Genomic DNA, 24256 nt, shown 5'->3' with positions numbered 1-24256 from the left:
TATCCCGCCCTTCTCCGAAGACTCAGGGCGGCTTACACTGTGTTAAGCAAAAGTCTTCATCCATTTGTATATTATATACAAAGTCAACTTTTATTGCCCCCAACAATCTGGGTCCTCATTTTACCTACCTTATAAAGGATGGAAGCAACTGGATTTTCTGGTTTTTCTTTGAAGACATTTCGCTTTTCATCCAAGAAAAAGCTGAAGTTTCTTGGATGAGAAGCGAAATGTCTTCAAAGAAAACCCAAAAAGTCCAGTTGCCTCTTGAAAAAAAAAAAGCAGTTCCCCAGTTGATGGTTCAGCTGCTGTCTCACTTTAGATATGCCTTCTTGTCAAGATCTGGGCAGACCACAAACTGTGTCAAGTTTTTCATCTTCTCGAGACATGACCCCACTACAAACATGACTTTCCTTCGCCCTTTTGCAACCCCAAGAGAAATTCCAAGTGGATAGACGAAAAGCCCAGTCCCCAATTCCTCTCGTTCAGGATTTGGACCCAAAGGAAGTTACTGGCCAGAGTTAGTGGTGCTCTCCTTGCCAGGAGGCGTAAAAGAAGCAGCGCGCCCTGGAAATGGCTTGGGGGCGGATGGCGCTGCGTTCTCGCTTTCTCTTCCTTACGGCTTCCTCACCGGGCGGGGGGCGGAGGGGAACCGTCGGCCTGCAACCTCCAGGGGGCGCAGCGCCGGGCCGGCCGGAGTCGGCGGCGGCGGCGGCGCTGCTTCTGTTTGGTTCGTGCCCGCGCAGCTGCGTGGGAAAAAGGAAAAAACAGGCGAGGCGGGTCTCCCAGGGAGAGGCGGCTCTCTTGCCGCAGAGAGGTGGCCTTCCCCTGCGAGACCGGGGCCCTTCTCCCGTTCCTGCTTTTGTGCTTTTCGCAGCCCTTTCGGCTTTCCGACCAGCATCCTCGGGAAGGAGCCAGGAGGAGGTCAGTAAAAAAGAAAAGGAGAAGAAAAAAAAAACGGGGAGGGGGCGCATCTGGAGGAGGGGAAAACTGGGACGCTGCAAGCCTCCCGGTCTTGGCGGAGGAGGAGGAGGCGAGCGAGTTGCTCGGCAAAGCCCAGCTTTAGACGATGCCCGGGCGCCCTAACGCGCGTTTGCAGTCGGTGTTGGCGTGTCCTCGTGGTTTCCTAAAACTATGAATGGTTCCAGCCGGGCGGGTCCGCGCGGTCTAAGAGGCTAGCCGCTTGGAGTTTAGCGCCTGGGGTGAACCGAGGCGAGGACGGGTGTGTCGCGGGTGGGGTGTGAGAGTGGGGAGGGGGGGGTTCTGCTTTCGACTCCGAGGCAAGACCAACTTCTGCTGAAGGATTCCGCTTCGGAGGAAGTCAAGCGGCAGCTTCTCGCAAAGGAGGTCTGTGAAAAAAGCCACGCGTGCCGTTTCCCCTTCCAGTGGGCTCAGCAGGGCTTACTTGGGAATCACCCTGGATAGGAAGGCAGGATGGTCTGCTTTTGCCACCTTTGGGGGGGCTTTGGAACTTTCGCCCGTCTCTTTGCAAGCTTGTCAAAACTCCTGCCCTCCGGCGGTGCTGCTGGACTATAAAGGTCTATTACCCTCAGCGCCACCCTTGCTATGGTCAATAAACACGGGTGGCACAGCTACAATTCAGCATTCCTGGAGGGCGGCTAAGCGTCCTGCTGATACCTTAACCTTTGTTCCAAAAGAGGAGGTTTTGCTCAGACCACTACAAGTTTATTCTTTGGGGGGGGGCTGCTGTTGGGTTACTCCCAGCCCCTTGGGTAGCTTTGGATTCTTTGAAAACAGCTTGTGGAGAAGATTGCTCTGCTTGGCTTTCTGGGACTTGAACCATCAGCCTAAACTGCTTAGACCAGGAGTCTCCAACCTGGGTGGTCCGCCAGGCTTAAAGTTGCCCAGGTTGGAGACCCCTGGTCCAAGCCATTGTGCGGTTTAGGCTTCACCTGTTTGTGTACAATGCAGCCTCAATGACTTTTGAAGTCTCTCTGGAAGCAGCCCGGCCTTCTCAACTATGGGAAGAGTGGGGAGAAAAGGATCCTTTCCTTGGCCTTCCTCACTTGGTAACCTTTCGATGTGGGGAAAGTGTGGGTTGACCACTATCCCACCCTTTGTTGGCCGGACATTCTGACAGCTGGGAAGGCTTGGAGAAAGCGGGTTAAGCTGGAGACACCAAAGAAAAGAAAAACAAACTACAATGAGGACAATTTCGGTGGCTTGTTAATGCCGCTCGAATCCCAAAGCATGTATATATTAAAATCAGAAGGGGAGGGGCAGGGCCTTTTAAGTTTGTGCACGGATTCTTGAATTGCTTCTAAGGAAACATCCAAACACACACACACACACCCTCCTTTCCACCATGTTGAGTTATGTAACTGGGAGGTACTCTTCAGAGCTAATCTGCCTGTTTTGCAAAAAAAGTGCTACTGTGTTAGTGGTTTATTTTTTTTTTATTAATCGAGTGGCACTTAAATCTGCCTCCTGCCATATAAACTTGGGTGGCTGTTGAGGCTATGAAAGAAGAACAAGGAAGCTGCAGCTGATGCTTCTCCTTCACCTTCTGCTTATAATACTACTATAAATAATAATATACCTTGAACACCATCAAAGAACAGCACTCGCCTATCCCAAGGGAGCTTCCTCCAAAGGTGGGTAAAAATGCCAAATCGAGTCTAGACATCTGACTGATTGGGTGACCAGCCATAATAACAATAATAATACTCTTTCTCCCCCCACCCCTCTAATAGTAATAGAAATGGCACAGGGAGGGTTATTATTCAAAAAGCAGAAAGCTGTTCCATTGTCAGTGACATGGTACATAGCACGAGACTGGGTGAATGTGCTGACTTTGGTTCTGGATGTGCTTGCTTTTTATTTAAAGGGATCGCCCCAGTTTTGCTCCAGTGGTTCAGTTTTATAAAACGGACTTTTCTGCTCCACGGTTATGGGGATTTAAGTCTATCTTCTACCTAAACCACCTCCTCAGATAGCCCATCTGTGGCTTTCCAAATTGCCAGTGGAGCTTCAGAGAAGGGTTAATGAGGCCAACAGGAAGATATTAAATTGGCCCAGAGAAAAATAAAATTTGAGGGTGGAAGCAATGGGAGTCAAAATTCAACTCATCCATGACAAGCCCTTGTTGGTTGGGAAAGTACGTCATGCAAGAAACCGAAAGGAGATTATGCTTTAAGATTATTCATTTTATTATTTATTTTTTTATTTTTGATCCTTTGTTATTTTTACAAATAAGTCAAAACAATGGACATACCTAATCTTTCTTCCTTCCTCCCATTTTCCACCACAACAATCCTGTCAGATGGGTTGGGCTGAGAGGGACTCACCCAAAGTCCCCCAGCCAGATTTTATGGCTAAGGCGGACGCAGAACCCAATTCTTATACTGCATTGATGAGAAGAGGCTAGACAACCCCAAAGAATTTCAGAAAGGAAACTCAAAATTGGTCTCCCAACGAATTGATTATTAGTGATACAGAATAATCATCTGTGGGTAGAATATAACATAATATCATAGAAAATATGGTGTGGATTAAAAAAAAATCTGATCCACTGCACTTTTCCAAGCACTGAACTAACATTTTCTTCTTACTGTGCTAGTTCTCCATGTGTAGGACAGAATGTACCATGTTCAAACCAAGTTCAAGGATGAAGAAAAGGATTGTATTTAAATGCATTTTCCCCACCTTCGGAGAAAGTTTGTACAGATTGTACCACTGATTCTCAACTCCTTTGCATCTTTGCCTTCCACCTATCACTGTGATCAAAGAACCTGGATCTTGATAGAAATCTGAGAAACTGGTTCTTCCATGGGATTAGCCAGCCCCACCTGTGCAGGTAGAAGGGGCCTACTGCAGTACAGACCAGCTTAGCCAAGAGATCTCAGCTGATGGGGTCCAAAAGAGTTTTTTTCTGCCATGGCTCCTGCTCTCTGCAGTAGATCTGACCCATCCCATCCTTTTGGCTTTCCAAAAAGGCCTTGAAGTCATGGCTATGCCAACTAGTCTGTGATCCCGATGGGGGTGTGGCACTTTGGAGGTGGCTGATGGAGTACAGAGAACACCCCACCTGTTCCCTGTATGCACTTTGCTCCCCCCTCCCTCCTGCTTAGTTTTATTTTAACTGACTTTTTAAATTTAAGATCTTTAGTTATTGTGTTAATGTTTTGTGCTGCATTCTATTCAACTTCTTGCAAGCTGTCTAGAGTCACCTTTGCTGGGATACAAGTTGGATAGACAAATAAATAAATTAAAATAAATAATTTTTCCTCCTGATATACATACATGTTTAAGCATCCCATTATTATGTTATCCTTTACAGCAGCTTTCAAGAGTTGATTTGGGTTTCAATTCTTCACCTTGTAGCTCGCCTGAACTCTTTCTGAGTCTTTCAGTGAGACGCATGCTGTTAATTAACAACCACTGGTCTACATAACAAGATTGGTGTTTTCCAGATGAGCTTTCACAGAACTATCTGTGTCCTTGGCCTTTAAATATTCTGTCTGGAGCTGGAGCATGTAAGATTTGACCCCAAAGCAGCTGCCTTCATGGGGCTGCATGTCTGAGCCAATCTGGCTTTGACTATTTTACTTAATTACTTCAATTCAGACCTACAGTAATAGTCTTTGAAGATCTTTGCTGGTTCTTTTCTTGTTTTATAGTGTTTCTTGGGAAGTGCCCAAGAGGCCTTTGAGAGTCAGGCTGTGTTGAAATTAAAATAAATATAAATAAATGTGATAAGGATCATGGGAATGAATTAAGGCTTGTGCCAACATGTATGGCTATATTGTGTTAATCTTTTAGCTCCCTGCAGCCTTGTTTAGAATGGGACATGATGAATCAACTCCTTTTTCCTTTTCAAACCTCTTCTGGCTAGTTTCTTTTGTTACAGCTGTTTTGTTAGAAGGTTGCTGATAGTGAACAAATACAGGCAGGCAGGCAGGCAAATATGTGGTGTTCCGGGTTTGCATGTCTAAAAGATATTGCGGTCCCTGTTTTATACCGAGAGGTTGTCACCTTTAGAGCCCTCCGTGGCTTGGCTTGGATTACCTGAAGATCCATCTTCTTGTCATTTCTACCTGTCCAGTTTGGTCAGGCAGGTTGGACCTGCTGCAGGTCCCATCAGCCAAGGAACGTTGTCTGGCAGGAACTAGGAGTGGCACCTTCTCTGCCATAGTTCTGCCCTTGGGGAACTTCCCCCTTCAGATATCAGCATGACCCCTAGCCTGCTCAACTTTCACAACATCATGGAGCCTTCTTTGTTGTGCCCAGGCCTGCCCCCCCCCCGTTTCTTGGCTGTACGATTATCCACAGTTTTACTTGGTGCAGAGCAGGGGTGGGCTGCTGGGGGTTCCCAGGGATTCGGGAGACCCTCTAGCTAAGATTCTGTGCGGTTCGGAGAACCCCCAAATCCCATTCCTAGCTGGCCCCGCTCACCCCGCCCTTCCCTTCCTAGGAGTCCCCACGGGGTCTGTTTTGGATGCAGCTAAGAGGCTCGGGGAGGGCGAAAAATGGGCCTGCTGGAAGTTTGGGAAGGCTGGAAACAGGCCCATTTTCGGCCTCCAGAGGGCCTCCAGAGCCTGGGGAGGCCATTTTTGCCCTCCTGGAGGCTTGAGGAAAGCCTCTGGAGCCTGGGGAGGGCAAAAATACCCCACCTACCCCCGCTAGGGTGCAGGAGGCCAACTAGGCCACGCCCACCATGGCCATACCCACCCAGCAACTGGGCAGAGAATCCCTTGGTTAAATTTTTGAAGCCCACCCCCCCAGGCTTCAGGGCTTGCTACTGTTTTAATTGCTTTTATGTTTTACGATGTATGCCACCTGAAGTCACTTGCTGAGATGCTGGCTGTAGATCAAGAAAGATCCCAAGTAGAAAGGAACAAACAGCAGATGACAGGAGAGACCAGGCCCCATGCATCAGCATTGATGGCTCAGGCACCGTCTGGATGCGTGAGGACCACAGCTCTCGGCGTCAACCCTGGCTGTCTTCACAGGACCTGCCTGGCCACCCGATTTTCGGCTTGCGTGCGGGAAAATGGGGTCATAAAGGTGCTTGGTTTGCGTGACTCACAAAGCTACAAGAAGCCTGAATATTTGTGGCACTGCTAATAGTGCCCTCCAGTTGTTATCTTAAGCAGGTCCGGTCAGACAAGAAGACAAAACAGGAGGTAACACTAATAAAGTCTTTGCACAAACGGCAGTTGGATCTGCTGAGTCCTTCTCAACCTGGTTAAAGGCTGACCTGCCTGGGTGTAACTGATGCTGATTGGCTTTGACCAGTTTTTTCCAGTGTACCAAGAAAGAAGGAAGGAAGGTGAATTTCTGAAGAATCCTAGGGAGGAATTATGCAAAATACATGCCATGTCTTTTTCTGAGTGTGAAGCAAAGAACGGGCGCGCTTTCTTCATTTTTTTTAAAGGGGGGGGGTTTCACCACCCCCACCCCACTGCTCTGTAGGGCAAAACCAGAGAATTGACCGGACCTGGTTAACTGGTTTTTATAGCAACCAGAAAGCACCATTAATTGTGCAGAAAATATTCAACTGCACATTTGCTGATTTTCAGTGCATAGGTTTTCTTGCCGGGGTGGGGGGGAGACCAAAATGGATTTGTTAGGACCTGTTTAAACCCACCCAGAAAACTGAGTTCCCGACTCGCAAATAATCTCATTTTGCAACACCAGATCCAGCCAGTGGGTCCCCAGGAAACCAGATTAAAAAAAGAAATAAAATAAAAAGACACCCACATACCCCGAGCCACTCCCTAGCGAGATGCGTTGCATATAAACAAAACAAAATTAAAAAAAAGCACAGCTACCCATAGTCCACAAAAGATCCCGATCCTGGCTGTGGATTTTAATCTGGCCTCACCAAACACCCGGTGAATTTCCATTGGCTGTGCTTGCTGGATTCAGAGTAGACTGGGGGGGGGGTGTTTTTTCCCCTTAAAGTGTTGCAAGACCATCTCTGTTATTTCATGAAGCGATCTGAGTCAGATGAAGCATTGGCTAGAGCACTGAATTAGCCATCTCTGGCAGGAGATGAAAAGCTGCCTTTGAAAACTGTAAGGCAGGGGCAACAGTTCCAGGGGGACTAAGGCTGAGCATGGTATTATTCAAAGGGAAATCAAAGCCAGGGATTTGTTTATTTATTTATTTTTAAAAATGCTCTAATTATTTCATCTGCAAAATATTTTCATTTTTTTTTGTCAAAAATGCGACTTTCTTTGGAGATCTAATTTTACATTTGAAACACCTAAGATATCCTGTCCCATCTGTTGGCTATTAAATCGTCACAAAGTTTGTTGGTGTGGGTTGTTGTACCTTAGAATTCTTGATGAAGGTATCTTTTCTTTTATGTACACTGAGAGCATAGGCACCAAGACAAATTCCTTGGGTGTCCAATCAAACTTGGCCAATAAAAAATTCTATTCTATTCTATTCTATTCTATTCTATTCTATTCTATTCTATTCCATTCCATTCCATTCCATTCCATTTTCTATTCAATTCTATTCTATTCCATTCCATTCTATGACTATCATTACTGTTGTAAGTGTTGTACCTTGATGAAGGTATCTTTTCTTTTATGTATATTGAGAGCGTATTCCTTGTGTGTCCAATCACACTTGGCCAATAAAAAATTCTATTCTATTCTATTCTATTCTTATTCTTATTCTATTTTATTCTATTCTTTTTTCTATTTTATTCTATTTTTTCCATTCCATTCCATTCCATTCTATTCTATTCTATTCTATTCTATTCTAAACCCAAAGTATAATTTCACGATTTTTCAACAACATCCACTCCAGTGTCGAGGTGTAGCTATCCTATTTCTGATGATGGAGGTTCCGTTTTCAGCTGCCATATGAATAAATACCTCCAAACTGAATCCTTTTGTGTAGTAGGGGACATGCAAAATACTTCCTTTCATGAGTGACGTTGTATTCCTGATATGCTCATATAAACCCTTATCCCACGCTCTGTTGCTGTAAAGCAGGGGTCTCCAACCTTGGCAACTTTAAGACTTGTGGACTTCAAGTCCCAGAATTCCTCAGCCAGCTTTGCTTTGAATTCTGGGACTTGAAGTCCACAAGTCTTAAAGTTGCCAAGGTTGGAGACCCCTGCTGTATAGGATTCTATACAGAAGGCAATCGGGTTTGAGCACCATCGCTTTGAGGGAAAATCTGAGTGTAATTTCTATTTTAACTAGCCCTTATTGGGTGGTGTGTTTTTTTTTTTTTTTTTTTTTTCAAAAAGTTTTTATTGGTCAAAAAAGATTTATACAAATACATATCAGGTATGGTAAATTTTCATTTTTCTCATCCAAGATAAGAATTTTGCTCAAATTTTTTAACACATACAACAGCCATATGGCAAGCAGGTGACACGAAGTAGCTAAGTTTACAAATCTTACATACGCAATAAAGAAGGGTCAAGAATAAACAGAATATCATACAAAAGAGAATAAGGAAAACCAACACAATACCAAATATCTTTATCACTTCCTAGTTTTGGATCTCAGAACTCTGGGTTCAGCCTGACCCAACTCCAGGGCCGCAACAGCGGCAGCCGCCTCCCCCCATGGTCTATAACCTCCCCTTCTTCAATTCCTGGGTCATCTGATTCCAGGAGGGCTTTGTGTTCCTCCACGTAGGCCGTAGCCTCCATAATTGTACTAATTTTTTCGTAATGCCCTCCCGGAAAATCATCAATCCCTCTGGCATCAGCCATCTGAAGCCTACTCCCTTCTGGTACAATTTGCTTGACAAAAAGTAATATTTCTTTCTCATTTCACGTACCTGTCTGGGAATCTGCCTCAGAATGGCTATCTCCCTGCCCCTGTAAGTCAGTGCCCCACTCCTATGTTTTCTAAAATTTCATCTCTCGTCTCTCTTCTCACAAATTTGACATGAACCTCTCTGGGAACTGCATGCGTGCGTGCATATTGTGAATTAACTCTATAAACTCGATCCACATCCCAATTCATGAAATCAACACCTCTCCCAAGAAATTCTCCCAACAATTTAGTCACAACATCTCTCAAATCTTCTTGGTCCACTTCTTCCAAATTTTGAAACCTAAGGAAATAAGACATTTTATCCATCTGTAGTCCAAGCACAGCATTGCCTGTCGTCTCCTCTTTTTTCTGCACTCCCCGCATCTCACCCTCAGACCTTCCACTTTCTGCTTGTTTTCTGCTGAGACTTGTTGAGTATCCTTTAAATCCTTTTGGATAGTCACAATTTCTGCTCTTATTTCCGTTTGGCCTCTTTGCAAATCATCCAGTTTCTTGTCCATATTGGATAACTTTTCCAGAATTCTCTCCATCTCTCCAGCAGTTGGTCTCTGACCTTTTGCCATTTAAAAAAAAATTCAAAATCCTCAGGCAAGCACAGTATCCTTGTAATTTCCTCCGGATCCACCAGGGGGCACTCACAGGAGCAACGAGTCCAGAGTACAGTTAGTCAACCAGGAAGCCGAAGGGAAGTGATGTCATCAAGATTCTCATAGTGAAGGCGGAAGCTGGGCGCCACCACTGTTCCCCAGAGGGAGGGGGGGCCTCAAACCCTCCCTCCTAAATTTCTCCATCACCTCTTCTCTCCAGAGCTCCACAAAACCGGTAATCTTCTTATTTTAAGTTCTCCTCTCTCCAGAATGACTCGTGCTCCTTCCCGCCGCCGGGGAGGAAAACCCCCCCGCACTCCCGGGCACTCCACTCGCGTTTACCGATATCCCCTTCCCTTCTCCATTCCTCAATTCTTCTCCGTTCCCTGTTCACCACCAGGCTGCTGCAGTTATAAATCCAAAGCCCCGGTGTCACCGGGCACAGCGGCCCAGGCGACGACCAAAGTAATGGCCGTGGCCCGTGGCCTCCAAACCCCGCCGAGCCTAGGGCGCGCCAGCATCGGTCCCCCCAGTCCTGTATGTCGGCTGGGAGACCCCTGGCGAGCCGTCCGTGCGGCAGGTGTCCTTTTCGGAACACCTGGCCCCTAGGGGCCTCGGCGGCGGCCGGATTCGGGCGCTGGGGGCAGGAGAAGCCTCCAGACGACCGTTGCCTCTGGACACCGGAAGTCGTCTCCATTGGGTGGTGTTTGAGAACAGAAAAGGAAAAATAAAGATTTAAAATGAATGAAATGCATTCAGAGATTTTTGCGAGCCCTTGACCATTTGTTCTCTTCCTATTTTCTAAGTACCACTCGGGCTCTGAAGCTTGTCTGAAGGCAACCTCCTTAAGTGTGTGTTTGGCGGGCTGAGGCGAGCCAGGCGAAGGGAACCTGGGAAACCACGCCGGCTGCGATTGGCCCTTTTCTTTCCGCTGCCGCCTCTTCCTTCTCTCTGCTAACAGAAGTTGGAGAGGAAAAGGAAGTTGCTTCGCCGCACATTTCTCCGTGTTTCCATCCCAAGTCAGCCGCAGCCGCCCTCCCATCTGCTGTTGGGAAGGCAATGCAGAGCAAGAGGGGTGGAAGCCTCCTGCGCAGGGAGAGGGCCAGGCCCAGTCATGTCACGCCACCGCAGAACCCACAGTGCTTTCCCTTCAGCCTGGGTGGCGGCGCTTACCCGGGCGGGCCAGTGCGGGTAGCCCTTCATCTTGGCACTCCCTTGCCTACCGCCCTTCCTCCCTGCCTGGCTGCAGACATCCACCTTTCTGAAACAACCTCTCAAAGCAATTGAATACTGAATTTGAAAAGGAGGCTAGGGAAGAAGGGTAGGAGATGACCAAGCTGAGTCTGAGGGAGGGGGTCAAACACGTCATCAGTCTCGAGTCCCTTCACTCCCACAAGAGGTCTAAACCCAGCCCTCCTTGAATTCCTGTGATCTTCATCTAGCGCCAATTTGCTTGGGCTGTTAGTAGTTCAGATTCTTGTAGAGAGCTTAAGCTTGCAATAAATCTTTATTACTCATTTGAACTGCCTGGATCCCTTTGATTTCCCTGGCACTTAACACGGGAGATGCATACACCTGGGCCCATCCAGATAGATTTTGTAGTTGGGTTTTCCTTCGTTTTATAAAACGAGAGTTTTTTATAGGTCTCTGGTTGCCATTTTTTGAATCATCGTGAAAAATTGTTCAGTGATGATCGGATGTTTGGTGATGACAGAGGGTTAGAATCAAGATCACGTGAAGTGTTAATACCACGTTATAATCACTTGGTAAGACCATACTTGGAATACTGCGTCCAGTTTTGGTCACCATGATGTAAAAAAAAAAATGTTGAGACTTTGGAAAGAGGGCAGAGAACAGCAGCAAAAATGATTAGGGGGCTGAAGCTAAAATATATGAAGACCAATTGCAGGAACTGGGTACGTCTAATGAAAAAGAAAGGTTATGGGTGACATGATAGCAGTATTCCAATATCTAAGAGGGAGAAACAAAGAAGAGGGAACTGACCTGTTCTCCAAAGCAGGGGTCTCCAACCTTGGCAACTTTAAGACTTGTGGACTTCAACTCCCAGAATTCTGAGAGGAGGAATTCTGGGAGTTGAAGTCCACAAATCTTAAAAGTTGCCAAGTTTGGAGACCTCTGCTCCAAAGGACCTGAAGGAAGATCAAAAAAGCAATGGATGTAAACTAATTAAGGAAAGTACCAATCTAGAACTAAGGAGAATTTTCCTGACAGTTAGAACAAATAATCAGTGGAATGACATGCCTCTGGAAGTTGTGAATGCTCCAACACTGGAGGTTTTTAAGAAGAGATTGGACTACCATTTGTGAGAAATGGTATAGGATTTCCTGTTTGTGCAGGGAGTTGGATTAGAAGACCTCAAACGTCCATTCCAGCTCTGTTATTCTGTTCATGTACCCTCTTGTCCTAGCCTGTGTTAACCCTAGATGCTGCATTCACGCAGCATGTTAAACTTGGTTAGTTTTAATCATGGCTTCATTTTAATTGGTTTGCAGTGTTTCATGAATCCATCCTGTTTGGTTGGAAATTCCATGCTGTGTATAAAGCTGAAAAACAGTTCCTTAAATACAGGTAGCCCTCGCCTGACAACCATTTGTTTAGAAACCATTTGAAGTTACAAAGGCATTGAAAAAAGCAACTTATGACCAGGGGTGAAATCTACTTACCTTCCCTACCAGTTCGTGTGCGATTTTGGACCCTCTGCGAATGCGCAGAAGGTAAAAAACAGGTTACTTCCTGGTTAAAACCAGGAAGTAATGACGTCCGGGCGGGTGGGCGGAGCCTCGCGCTGCTGCCGCTACCAGTTCACTCGAACCAGTGTGAACCAGTAGCATTTCACCCCTGCTTATGATCACACTTTCCACCATTGCAGCATCCCATAATTACATGATCAAAATTTGAATGCTTGGCAACTGGCATGTATTTAGGTCAGTTGCGGATCATGTGATCCCCTTTTGCGACCTTCTGGCAAGCAAAGTTAAGCCTGATTCACTTAACAGCGGTGTTATTAAAACTGCAATGATTCACTTAACAACTATGGCAAGATACGGATCATAACGTGGGGCAAAATTCATTTAACACCTGTCTTGCTCAGCTACAGAAATTTTGGGTGCAGTCGTGGTCATACGTTGAGGACCACGTGTAGCCAGGTTGAGGGTGCTACACGAAGACGGTCAGCGTGTCCTGCTTCTCCTGTGTTCCACCAAGCCTGGGACTAATCTTTAGGCCTTGGAATCCAGAAACCGACATCTTGCTTCCAAAGCTGTCTGTTGTGACTCTGCTGTTTCGGGTTTTGCTAGTGTTTGTTAGGTGGATAGATTCCAATTCCCCCCTCCTCCCCTCCATGGGCTTTCACCCTCCTTATCATACTTATCCAGCACTTAGAATCTCCCTTGCAACACACATTGTTTGTAGCCTGATAATGTTAGGGAAAGCCCATGTTAGCTGCAAGACGCCACAACAAATATGCAAGTTAGTAGAAGCCTTACTAGATATCAGACAGCCTTGGCCCCATGGAAAGTGCATTTAGCAATAGAAATAGAATAACAGAGTTGGAAGGGACCTTGGAGCTCTTCTAGTCCAACCCCCTGCTTAGGTGGGAAACCCTACACCACTTCAGACAAATGGTTATCCAACATCTTCTTAAAAACTTCCAGTGTCGGAGCATTCACAACTTCTGCAGGCAAGTTGTTCCACTGATTAATTGTTCTAACTGTCAAGAAATTTCTCCTTAGTTCTAGGTTGCTTCTCTCCTTGATTAGTTTCCACTCATTGCTTCTTGTTCTACCCTCAAGTGCTTTGGAGAATAGTTTGACTCCCTCTTCTTTGTGGCAGCCTCTGAGATATTGGAACACAGCTATCATGTCTCCCCTAGTCCTTCTTTTCATTAAACTAGACATACCCATTTGTGGCCACGTGTTTGCCATTAAGCTGCAACTCACACATATGTACTTAAAAATATTTTTTTAAAAAAACCCCAAAAACCCAGTTTTCCTAATCCTTTTGACCAACTCAATTGTTTCTCTAGCCCATTTTACCTTGTTCCTAGCTCATTTTCCTGATTTGTACGGTGTTGCTCTTGTTAGTTTACTTAGGGAAGGCGTCCTTCCGTCCTTCCGCCAGTGCTCCCCAGGAACACCAAAACTACTTTTACTGAGATGTTGGCCGTAATAACAGAATTTTGCACGTCTGATTATGCTGGAGCTTTTACTTCAGTGAATTAGGGAACACTCTGCCTGAGCTTCTTCAAAATGTTATTTCCTTGCGGACTTAAAATATGCTTCTGTCCTTTGTGCCAGGAAACTGTTCCTGCATATATCTCCGTCTTCTAGGTCATATTCCGCCCTCTTTACACATTGCGGTCTAAGCTCTGCCTCCTGTGCACAACGGGCATTAAAAAGCAACAAGGTCACGATTTGCACCTTGACTTTCTTTGCTTGCCTTTTACAGATATGCTTGGATAGAACTCAAACACAAAGTTAATACTTCCTACACACCTAATAAAACAAATAACAAGCCGCATCCCACGGGAATAAATCAAGATGTCCTTTGTAAATCCTAGGGCCATTTATGGCAGTTACTCTGCACCAAATATGGCGAACTCGCCTAGATATTTCTGCCCACCAAAAGAAAGCATTCCTCTCTTTCTGGCCATCCAAAGTGGTTAGTTAGCAAGAGTATTGTTAATAAAGGCAGCACCGTAAACGGAGATAGTCCTTTGATCATCCTCTCCAAAACTATGGAAGGTTGAAGGTTACACAAGAATGCTTTCTTATGGGGGATGAAGATTATGTTCTTAAAACCGATGAGCATTATTATTATTATCATTCGTTTATTTACAGAAATAAAACAGATAAAATCAAGAGCCGTGGTGGCGCAGTGGTCAGAGTGCAGTACTGCAGGCTACTTCTGCTGCCTGCCGGCTGCCTGCAATTTGGCAAATCGAATCTCTCCAGGCTCAAGGTTGACTCAGCCTTCCATCCTCCCGAGGCGGATAAAATGAGGAGCCAGATTATTGGGGGCAATATGCCGACTCTGTAAACCGCTTAGAGAGGGCTGTAAAAGCACTGTGAAGTGGTATATAAGTCTAGGTAGTATTGCTGTTGTCCCTTCCTTCCTTCCTTCCTTCCTTCCTTCCTTCCTTCCTTCCTTCCTTCCTTCCTTCCTTCCTTCCTTCCTTCCTTCCTTCCTTCCATGGTGTGCAGTGGTTAGAATGCAATATTGCAGGCTAACTCTGCTCACTGCCAGCAGTTCAACCCCTGACTGGCTCAAGGTTGACTCAGCCTTCCGTCCTTCTGAAGTTGGTAAAATAAAGACTCAGGATTGTTGGGGGGAAAATGCTGACTCTGTAAACAGTTTAGAGAGGGCTGTAAAAGCACTATGAAGCGGTATATAAGTCTAAGTGCTATTGCAATCTGCAAGAAGGGAATGAAAAAAAGATGGAGATGATGAATTTGGATTATTCCTACCCACTTCCCATTGTATGGAAGCTGCCATTACAGTTGTGAAGAACTTTACTCCTGTATCTTTGCTCGAAAGTGGTCCTCTTGAGGCCCCGGGTGAGGTCAAGCATAATTGTGTGAACACGGCTTGTGCTTTTTACAAGATCTTCATGTGGTCAGCCCAGGCAGCCTTTCCTTCCCCCAAGTGCTTCCAGATGTGTCTGACTGCCAAGTCCATCACCTGTCATTTGCACCTCTATAACTGTCTGGTTCGGTTCTGCAACCCAACAAGAAAAACACAGACTTCAGAGGATAATTAGAACTGCAGAAAAAATAATTGCTACCAACCTGCCTTCCATTGAGGACCTGTATACTGCACGAATCAAGAAGAGGGCCGTGAAAATATTTGCAGATCCCTCGCATCCTGGACATAAACTGTTTCAACTCCTACCCTCAAAACGACGCTATAGAGCACTGCACACCAGAACAACTAGACACAAGAACAGTTTTTTCCCGAAGGCCATCACTCTGCTAAACAAATAATTCCCTCAACACTGTCAGACTATTTACTGAATCTGCACTACTATTAATCGTTTCATAGTTCCCATCGCCAATCTCTTTCCACTTATGACTGTATGACTATAACTTGTTGCTGGCAATCCTTATGATTTATATTGATATATTGACCATCAATTGTGTTGTAAATGTTGTACCTTGATGAACGTATCTTTTCTTTTATGTACACTGAGAGCATCTGCACCAAGACAAATTCCTTGTGTGTCCAATCACACTTGGCCAATAAAAAATTCTATTCTATTCTATTCTATTCTGTACTTAACATGGTGGGAGTCCAACACACCTGGAGGACCTCTGACTGGGGAGAAGCGATGCAGAGAAGGCGACTGATCGTTATTCGCCCGATCTCATCAAGGACAACCCACCTGATTCTTGAGAGTAAAATCTCAGTCGGCTTCTGGCATCTGACAGATAGTGAAATGTAATCCTGGCCCATCTGCTTCCCATCCAGAAAGTGCATTCAGACTGAAGAAGACATTTGAGGAAGTAACCAATCTGCTTCTTGTGTTGTGCAACAGAACAAAGCTGCCAGAATAAATATGATGCCTGGCAATCATTTTCAAACTGAGGGATTTTTTATTATTATTATTTTTATTTTTAATCTACTGGAGGTTTAGACAGGCTTCTTGAACAGCAGTTTAAAGAAAAGAGTCGTGGAACTAATGCCTCTGCCCAGCCCTGCTGCTCCTGAGTGGCGCGCCAGGCGCATCGCATTCTCTGCCTGTCAAAGCGGCCCACAGCAACACGCTCGTGATGTTGAAAAAGCTTATTTGGTCTCACTGCTGCCTGGCGAAAGACTTCATCACGTGCATTGTCGCTGATGCCTCCTTTAGACCGCTAGCCCTGCACATTTGTCTTCTGGCTAGGAGAGAAAAACAAGCCTAGAGGAAGGAAAAAAACAAAACAAAACAACCAGCTGTTAGGTGGTGCAGATGTGCTGCAGCAGGCAGTCTTTTAAGAAGGATGATCTCTTCCCTCTCTCTCTCTCTCTTTCTCTCCTGTGGACACACAAATGCAGCTCCTGAGCTGAGCCCCTCTCATTTCTTCGGTAATTTTCTCCATCTCCATTAAGTTAGGAACCCTTTGCTTTTTTAGGCCTGACCCTGATTTCATTTGTGTACGTTTTTAGGCAATCCACAATCCAGTCCTCTGAATGTTTTTTTGCTTTACATTTATATCCCGCCCTTCTCCGAAGACTCAGGACGGCTTACAGTGTATAAGGCAATAGTCTCATTCTATTTGTATATTTTTACAAAGTCAACTTATTGCCCCCCCAACAATCTGGGTCCTCATTTTACCTACCTTATAAAGGATGGAAGGCTGAGTCAACCTTGGGCCGGGCTTGAACCTGCAGTAATTGCAGGCTTTGTGTTCTTAATAACAGGCTTTACCAGCCTGCGCTATTCACCGGCCCTTGCTGTACAGCAGGGGTTTCAAGGGACGTGATGGCTCAGTGGCTAAGACTCTGAGCTTGTCAGTCAAAAGATCGGCAGTTCAGCGGTTCGAATCCCTAGTGCCGCGTAACGGGGTGAGCTCCCGTTATTTGTCCCAGGCTTCTGCCAACCTAGCAGTTCAGATGCAGGTAAAAATTGCAAGTTGAAAAATAGGGACCACCTTTGGTGGGAAGGTAAGAGCGCTCCATGCGCCTTTGGCATTTAGTCATGCCGGCCACATGACCACGGAGACATCTTTGGTCAGCGCTGGCTCTTCGGCTTTGAAACGGAGATGAGCAGTGACCCCTAGAGTCGGGAATGACTAGCACATAAGTGCAAGGGGAACCTTTACTTTTAGGGGTTTCAAACGGGTTTCACTGAGGGCCGTATCAGGGTTGTGTTTGACCTCGGGAGGGCTAGGGTGGGCTTGGCAAGGGGGCTTGGCCACCTTGATATCACTTGTGTCGGGGGCACCTGTGGTAGCCCAAGTGCTCTGCCCGCGAAAACGGGCTCCCGAGTTCTGTTTTTGCCTCCAACGGCCTCCTGCAACCCGCTGCCCTCCCGAGCTCCGTTTTCCCTGACAGAGGCAACTGTTTCCAGGGCAGCCCCTCAGACCAGATCTAAGCACCCCGTGGGCTGGATCCGGCCTCTGGGCCTTGAGTTTGACACCCCTGCTGTACAGCAGAATTTTATCAAGTGTGATCCAGGAAGCTTGTAAGTAATTTTGTACAGGTATTCCTCAACTTAACAACAGTTCACTTAGTGACCATTCAAAGTTACAACGGCACTAAAAAGGGGGGGGAATTTATGAACGTTTTTCAGAGTTATGACCCTTGTAGCATCCCCATGATCATATGATTAAAATTCAGATGCTTGGTAACCTGGTTCATACTTACGAATGTTGCTGTATCCCAAGGTCACCTGGTTACCTTTGCAATTTTCTGACTAGCAAACTCAATGGGAAAGCCAGATTCACTTAACAACCGGCTTACTAACCGCAGTGATTCACTTAACAACTGTGGGAAAAAAGGTGGTAAAATGGGGCAAAATGTCACTTCGCAAATGGTCTCACTCAGCAACAGAAATGTTGGGCTCAATTGTGCTTCGTAAGTCGAGGTGTTGGGTGCATTCACATCCTGCACCCATCTGATTTACTCATCCCTTATTTATGTATCTGGGTTAGATCAGTGATCCCCAACCTTTTGGCCACCAGGAACCGGTTCCCTGGAGAGAGGTTGTTGTGGCTCTAGCCCCCCACCCCAGGCCTGGAGAGTGACTCAGAGAGTGAGGGGGAAGGGCCATCAGGGCTCCCTTCTGTAGGGCCGGCTTCCCTGGCTCAGCTCCAGGAGCCAGAGGCAGGCCAGGTGGAAGAAATAACGAGGCCTCTGTCTCCTGTATCTCCCCCCGCCCAGGCAATGCTCCCAGACCCAGCTGAGGACAATCAGTCCTGGTTGGACCCTAGGTTTCATAGACAGGAGAGGTGGGAACAACAGAAGCAGGGGTGGGGCACGCCTAGGAAGTGCTGAGTCACGGAGCCACACCCCACAGGGTATAAAAGCAGCAGGGGCTGCTATACTACTCCATGGCGAACAAATCAACTGCTTAGAGAGAACTTCAGCTGAAGTACTGTTTGTTCCTGGTTTCCTGGTTGACTCGCTGGCATCAAGAAAAGATAACAAACTTGGCAGACGCTCGCTAGTTTGCTGCCAGAGCTGATAGCTGCCGTGGACTCAATTGCCAGCTAATTAAGTCATCACTTGGGCCTCCCGGACTGAAGTAGGGGAGGGACAGAACAGAGGTTTTTCCATGGGTCAGAGGGGGCGTGGGTTTGTGCGCTGCCAGCATCCTGCAGTTGTGGCTTCACTTGTTTGCATGGCCTGGTTCCACAAACTAGGGGTTGGGAACCCCTGGATTAGATTGATCTGGATTTATGCAATTTGACAATTTAGAAACTTTAGAATTAGAATGAATTCTTCTTGGACTATTTAGAGGACTCTTCAGAAAACTGAGACGGGTGCCTGGATGGGAGTGTTTTGTCAAATCTGAATCAAGGGAAGAATGGTTTGTGATCAATTAGATTATATCTACTGAGGTTTTCTGCCTGGCCCGCTGCTCCTCTAAGCCTCCAATTTCTGACTTTTCAAGTCTTGCTTTCAAATGCTCCAGGTTGTTTGGGGTAAAACCAAAAGCCCCAAGCATTGTCCTATTTGGCTGTCTTGAAGTTTGTTCTTTTTTGCACTCCTGTTTTGGTTGTCTCCAAGCGGTGTAGTAGCGGGTGTGTTTACTTAAAAGCAAGTCCTGCTGCATTTAGCAGCAAAGCTTAATTTCCAGATGAAGAGGCACCAGGTGGTCGCAGTCTTAAGTTCCTGTCAAATTGTGTTTGTGTGTGGACCGGGGGGGGGGGGTGTTGGTGCACACATCTGCTTCCTCCCAATGGCCTGCTGGCCCGCCACTTCCGTTGTCCTAGAATGCTGATCAAAATCAGTCCTGCTGGCTTTGCTGTGATCTCCCACTGAATGTCTTTTTTCCCCCCCACTTCAAGGTCTCTTTCTTTCCTGTCATGGCAACGATTGTATCCGAAAAACTCAGCCACCTCTTCATCAACCTCCAGCACTTGTGCAAAATCCCTCAACTTCTGTCCAAGGCCTTGCCTGCTCCATCCTGCACGGTGACAGCCTCGGAGGTGCCCCAGCTTTTCCGGAAGCCCTACATCCACGCCGGCTACCGACCCCTCCACCGGAGTTGGGCCTTCTACTTCCTGTCCCTCTTCCAGCAGCACAACGAAGCGCTCAACGTCTGGACTCATCTGCTGGCGGCTTTCATGCTGGTGGGGCGGTTCTGGCAACTCTCCCAGATAGTGGATTTTGTGGGCGACCCGCATGCGCAGCCCTTCTGCATCGTGGCTGTGTCTTCCATCATCTACTCAACCTTCAGCACCTTGGCTCATCTCTTGCAAGCCAAGTCTGAGTTCTGCCATTACACCTTCTTTTTCTTGGACTATGTAGGGGTAGCCACCTACCAGTACAGTAGCGCTTTGGTGCATTATTACTACGCCATTGAGCCAGAATGGCACGCCTGGATCTCCAGTTTCTACATTCCAGGCGCAGTGGGGTTGGCTTGGTTGTCCTGTGCTGGTTCCTGCTATGCCAAATACCGTTGTCCACACCTCTCCCCTCTGCAGGGCAGGCTCTGCCAGGAAATGCCCTCCGCTGTAGCCTATGCTTTAGACATCAGCCCTGTGCTCCATCGTATCTACACCACCACCATCTCTGGGCAAAGTGACTTGGCTGCTACGTACCATAAGTGCCACGTTTTGTGCTTCCTGGTTGCAGCCTTTTTTTTCGCCTACCCCTACCCTGAGAAGTGGTTTCCTGGGAAGTGTCACTTTGTTGGACAAGGCCACCAGCTCTTCCACATGTTCCTCATATTTTGTACCTTCATCCAGTTAGAGGCGGTGCTTCTTGATTACCGGACTAGGCGGCACATTTACGCTGACCTGCACGGCGACTTCGCTCCCTTTTTTTCCATCATGTGCCTTGTGGTGATGGCTTGTTGTGGCCTCACCGCCCTCTACATGACGGTCAAAGTCAAGCACAAAGTCTGGCCAAAGCGGGACTGAGTTCAGAGGACGCCGGCTGCTGGGAATTTACCGCCAGTTTCTTCTTTAGGTGCACTTGCTCTGGGAATGTCTGTCCTGCTGTTGTTTAGGAAACTGAATAGGATAGGTAGCTATTGCTGGGATCTTCCCTTCCTCTTGCACTGGAGATCTTGCTTGCGGGTTGCTCTGTCCAGGCAATTGAGATGATAAGTGGGAAGTTGCATCACAAAGGAAGTGACCAAACTCTTTGATGGAAAGGAATTTGTGTTTTGTTTCCTGGAGGGCGGGACTGTAACTCTCCTGCCTCCGATTGAAGGGAGAATACGTTGTTGGTATACCGCTACATCCAGCTTTCTTCCTGAATCAGAGCTGGCAGCCTTTGGGCCTTTTAGGAATCCACTTGATGATTATCAGAGTTCCCAGATCCACAAATGGGACCCTGGGCCAGAAGGATCGGTTTTAGGATCCTGATGCCCAGAACTGGTTCTGAATATCAGAACTAGATGGAGCAGACCAACTTCCTCCATTTCAGCAATGCTTGAGGGAGTAATGGGTGGAATGGTTTTCTTCCACTGTCGGCTTATCGGCCATGAACCGCACAGAGAAATACCTGAATATATCCTTTGGGTCTCTTTCCTTTTTTTAAGTAGTGGAAGAGCTTCCGGAAGAGAGATTAGAAATGGCACTTAACCAGCACTTCCCCTGGAGGAGAGGACTTCCTAGTCTCCATATTTTGAAGAAAAATAGCTCTTGCTCTGGGTTTCACTGATTTGGGGTTTTTTTTGTTTTGTTTTGTTTTGTCCAGCACCTTTGCACTATGCAGTCCCACAATTCTGCACCCTACTTGGGGGACGCTCGTCATGCAGCACTGGTGCCTTCACAGGATTGCCTTCTGCAATATCCAGACGAAAGCATCCTTCCTTGTTTCGGGAAACCATCTGGGACTTCTTGCTTGTCTACCCTGAGCCAGGCCTTGGGAAACCTGCCAGGTGGATGTGCCTTCAGAAGAGCATCTGTCTACTCAAAACTTTGTATGTGGGGATGGTTATTACTTGTGATGCTTTTCATGCAGTGGTAAGCTCGTTTGGAGAGGAGAACGTGGACCAAGGCTGCATCTCTGTTGGTCAAAGTGAGATTTGAGAAGGGGGAAGAGATGGGTTTTGATGGGTACCGTTTTCAGAAGAAAGTCCATGCAACTGGAATGGGTTGAGCTAACAGACCTTAAAGCACTGCTCTGGAGCAGGGTCTCCAACCTTGGCAACTTTAAGACTTGTGCATTTCAACTCCCAGAATTCCTCAGCCAGCAAAACTGGCTGAGGAATTCTGGGTGTTGAAGTCCACAACTCTTAAAGTTGCCAAGGTTGGAGACCCCTGCTCTGGAGACCCCTTCCTCCCAACTATCTATGGGTTCCTTGTATCAAATTTTTAACTATCTGCTCATCGACTACCTTTGAGATCTATTCCTCTAGGTTTTGTTTTTTTTAACACAGAGTTGAGGCTTCATTGTCAGCTATAATATGCCCTTTTAAAAATGGTAATGCCAAGGGTTGAGAGCGGCCCTTCTCCCATGGCAAACATTCATGATACCACCACGTGGCAGTCCCTGCATTTGAAGGTCTTTGAGATCCCTTCCAACTCTACGATTCCCAACCAGATTGCACTCTGAGAAGGCATCATTTTATTGGGCCTTACTCTTCTATGAGCATATCTTCAACCCTCTTTTAAAACCCCGTCTACGTTTGTGGCTGTTATGGGATCATATGCCAAAGAATACCATGTACGTTCTTCCTCATGTTTTGGACTATTCCAAATTCCAATACATGGCTTACCGGCAAGTAAGGAAATAAGCTTAACACGAGTGTCACTATGTTTGCCTCTTAAGAGGAATGAGGTTGCATCTTCCATTTACCAAACACACGTCTTATTTTTAGCAGGAGAGTCAAAATTAAAATCCCTAAACACAGTCTGTTGAGAAATAACTTGGGGACTCTTCATCACAGGTTGGCTGTGGATGGTCTGTTTATTTCAGCCATGCTAAATTCCCTGGGGCCTACTACTTCTGTGTAAACAAGCATGGGAGCCCATGACCAGCTTCCCCTGAATGCAGTGGGATTTAACTTTGTCCCAACTCACTTTTACTCATGTTTTTGGTTGGTTGAGACCCAAACACTGATTAGTTACATTAGCATTCCCCAAACCCGTGGGAATGATGGACGCCGAAGTCCCAACTCCTGTGGGGAATACTAGCCGAGCGACATGCGCAGACTGAGACACGGTGCGGACAACTTGTGCAACACCAAGACTCATCCTGGGTTTTCTAAAGCGGAGCAATTTGATGTGGTTCGACCTTTGCAAAAGGCTAGTATGGTTCGATATTTAGACCACAGGTGGGCCCTGCCTTTATTCCCTGCCTGCCTTGTGTCCAAAGTTGAGAGTGCAGACTGCCAGAATTGGGGAAAGGGGAGGTATCTCCCCCACCCCACAACCATAATCTGTGACCAAAAGTAAGCTTAAGATAAGGTACAAAGAACCAATTTTACAAATCCTAAAGGGAAGAATCAAATATCTGGGTCAGATCTGTCTGTCAAATACCTGATCCACCTATGAGATTCCACCCCTCCTCTGTATTTGAGCTTTATCTGTCTTCCCAAAAACGAGCCAGCTCTGTTGGAGATACATTAAGCCAGTTGAAGTTTAGCTTGGTGTGTTCGACATCAACAATAAGGGGCCTTGTGCTGTCTTCTCTTCCCCCGAGTCCAAAGATCTGGTGACACCATCGTGAAAAAGCACGAGGTTCAATCTCCTTATAAATTCAGGGTTTTGGGGAAAAATCAGTTAGAAAAATGGAATAGCGTAGGATGAGGAGGAGGGGAAAGCCAGAAGCTTTTCCTGTCAATTTAGTTTTTCCCAGGCTATAAACCACCTCTTGTCCAACCTCCCCTCTCTTATCAGAATTACAAAGCTTCCTAGCTCGAAGACTTTGGACTGGAAATCAAGGGTCTCCAACCTGGTCAACTTTTAAGACTTGTGGACTTCAACTCCCAGAATTCCTCAGCCAGCAAAGCTGGCTGAGGAATTGTGGGAGTTGAAATCCACAAGTCTTAAAAGTTGACCAGGTTGGAGACCCCTGGACTGGATGATATTTATGGATGTGTACATCTGGGCCGAAATCTTTCTACCACCAATTGTCCTGGATGCTGAAAGATGATTTTTCAATCACACTGCAGAATTTTTGTAGAAAAGGAGTTTCTGGATACATGTGTCTGTTGATTTTTGTTTTCTTGTCTCTCCTACATTTTGTACATGTTGGTGGGCTTTGACGCCTCCACTTATTTCTATTAAAAAAAAACATTTTATAAGCCAGATATTCTAACCTTCTGCTTCATTTATCCCACAACACCTTCATCAGTGGGGGAGAGGAGGGTGTTCGGCTGGAGCCAAATGTTGCCAGGAGGGAAGCTCCTATGCGTACTTGCAAGTCCATATCCCATTCTGCTACAGACAGAATTCAAGGAATGGGTTTTTCCCCCCAGCCTTTGCTGGGCTATTTTAATGAGGGGGCTGCTTGTGGGGGGTGTTAAACATTTTGGCTACATAAAAGAACAGGCTGTTCCTACAGGGGAGGGGAGGGATGCAGTTGAAAGAGACCAAAAAGATAGGAGTGGAGTGGAGGAAGAAGAAGGGAGGCGAGGAGAGGGAAAGGAAAAGGGAAAATGAGAGAAAGAAGAGGAGGAAAGGAAAGGAGAAAGGAGAAGGAAATGAAAGATCTAAGGACTGTCATCTAGAGAAGATGTGAACCAGAGGTGAGTTTCAGCAGGTTCTGACCAGTTCT

General features: G+C 46.4%; 1 protein-coding gene and 1 long non-coding RNA gene across 5 annotated transcripts in view; one reads left to right on the top strand and one right to left on the bottom strand.

The window, feature by feature from the left end:
* The first annotated feature begins 378 nt into the window (after window positions 1-378).
* Window positions 379-23787, top strand: PAQR7 (progestin and adipoQ receptor family member 7). Of its 3 annotated transcripts, none has more exons than XM_058195117.1 (2): window positions 379-921; window positions 19369-23787. In XM_058195117.1, the coding sequence occupies exons 1-2, from the start codon at window positions 571-573 to the stop codon at window positions 20443-20445; spliced, it is 1428 nt and encodes a 475-aa protein (XP_058051100.1). In that variant the 5' UTR covers window positions 379-570; the 3' UTR covers window positions 20446-23787. The 3 variants fall into 3 exon arrangements, with proteins under 3 accessions (XP_058051100.1, XP_058051102.1, XP_058051101.1); XM_058195119.1 differs by lacking the exon at window positions 379-921 and adding an exon at window positions 1290-1344; XM_058195118.1 differs by lacking the exon at window positions 379-921 and adding an exon at window positions 1404-2612.
* LOC131204182 (uncharacterized) overlaps window positions 13550-24256 on the bottom strand; it is a 31417-nt gene continuing 20710 nt past the window's right edge. For both annotated transcript variants that reach the window (XR_009156549.1, XR_009156550.1), the window contains exon 3: window positions 13550-16274. This is a non-coding gene — a long non-coding RNA (uncharacterized LOC131204182). The remainder of the gene's footprint in view (window positions 16275-24256) is intronic.

The sequence above is a fragment of the Ahaetulla prasina genome, chromosome 10, assembly GCF_028640845.1.
Source record: "Ahaetulla prasina isolate Xishuangbanna chromosome 10, ASM2864084v1, whole genome shotgun sequence".
Classification (NCBI taxonomy): domain Eukaryota; kingdom Metazoa; phylum Chordata; class Lepidosauria; order Squamata; family Colubridae; genus Ahaetulla; species Ahaetulla prasina.
The sequence above is the reverse complement of the archived record's forward strand: the minus strand, read 5'-3'. Positions and strand labels throughout refer to the sequence as shown.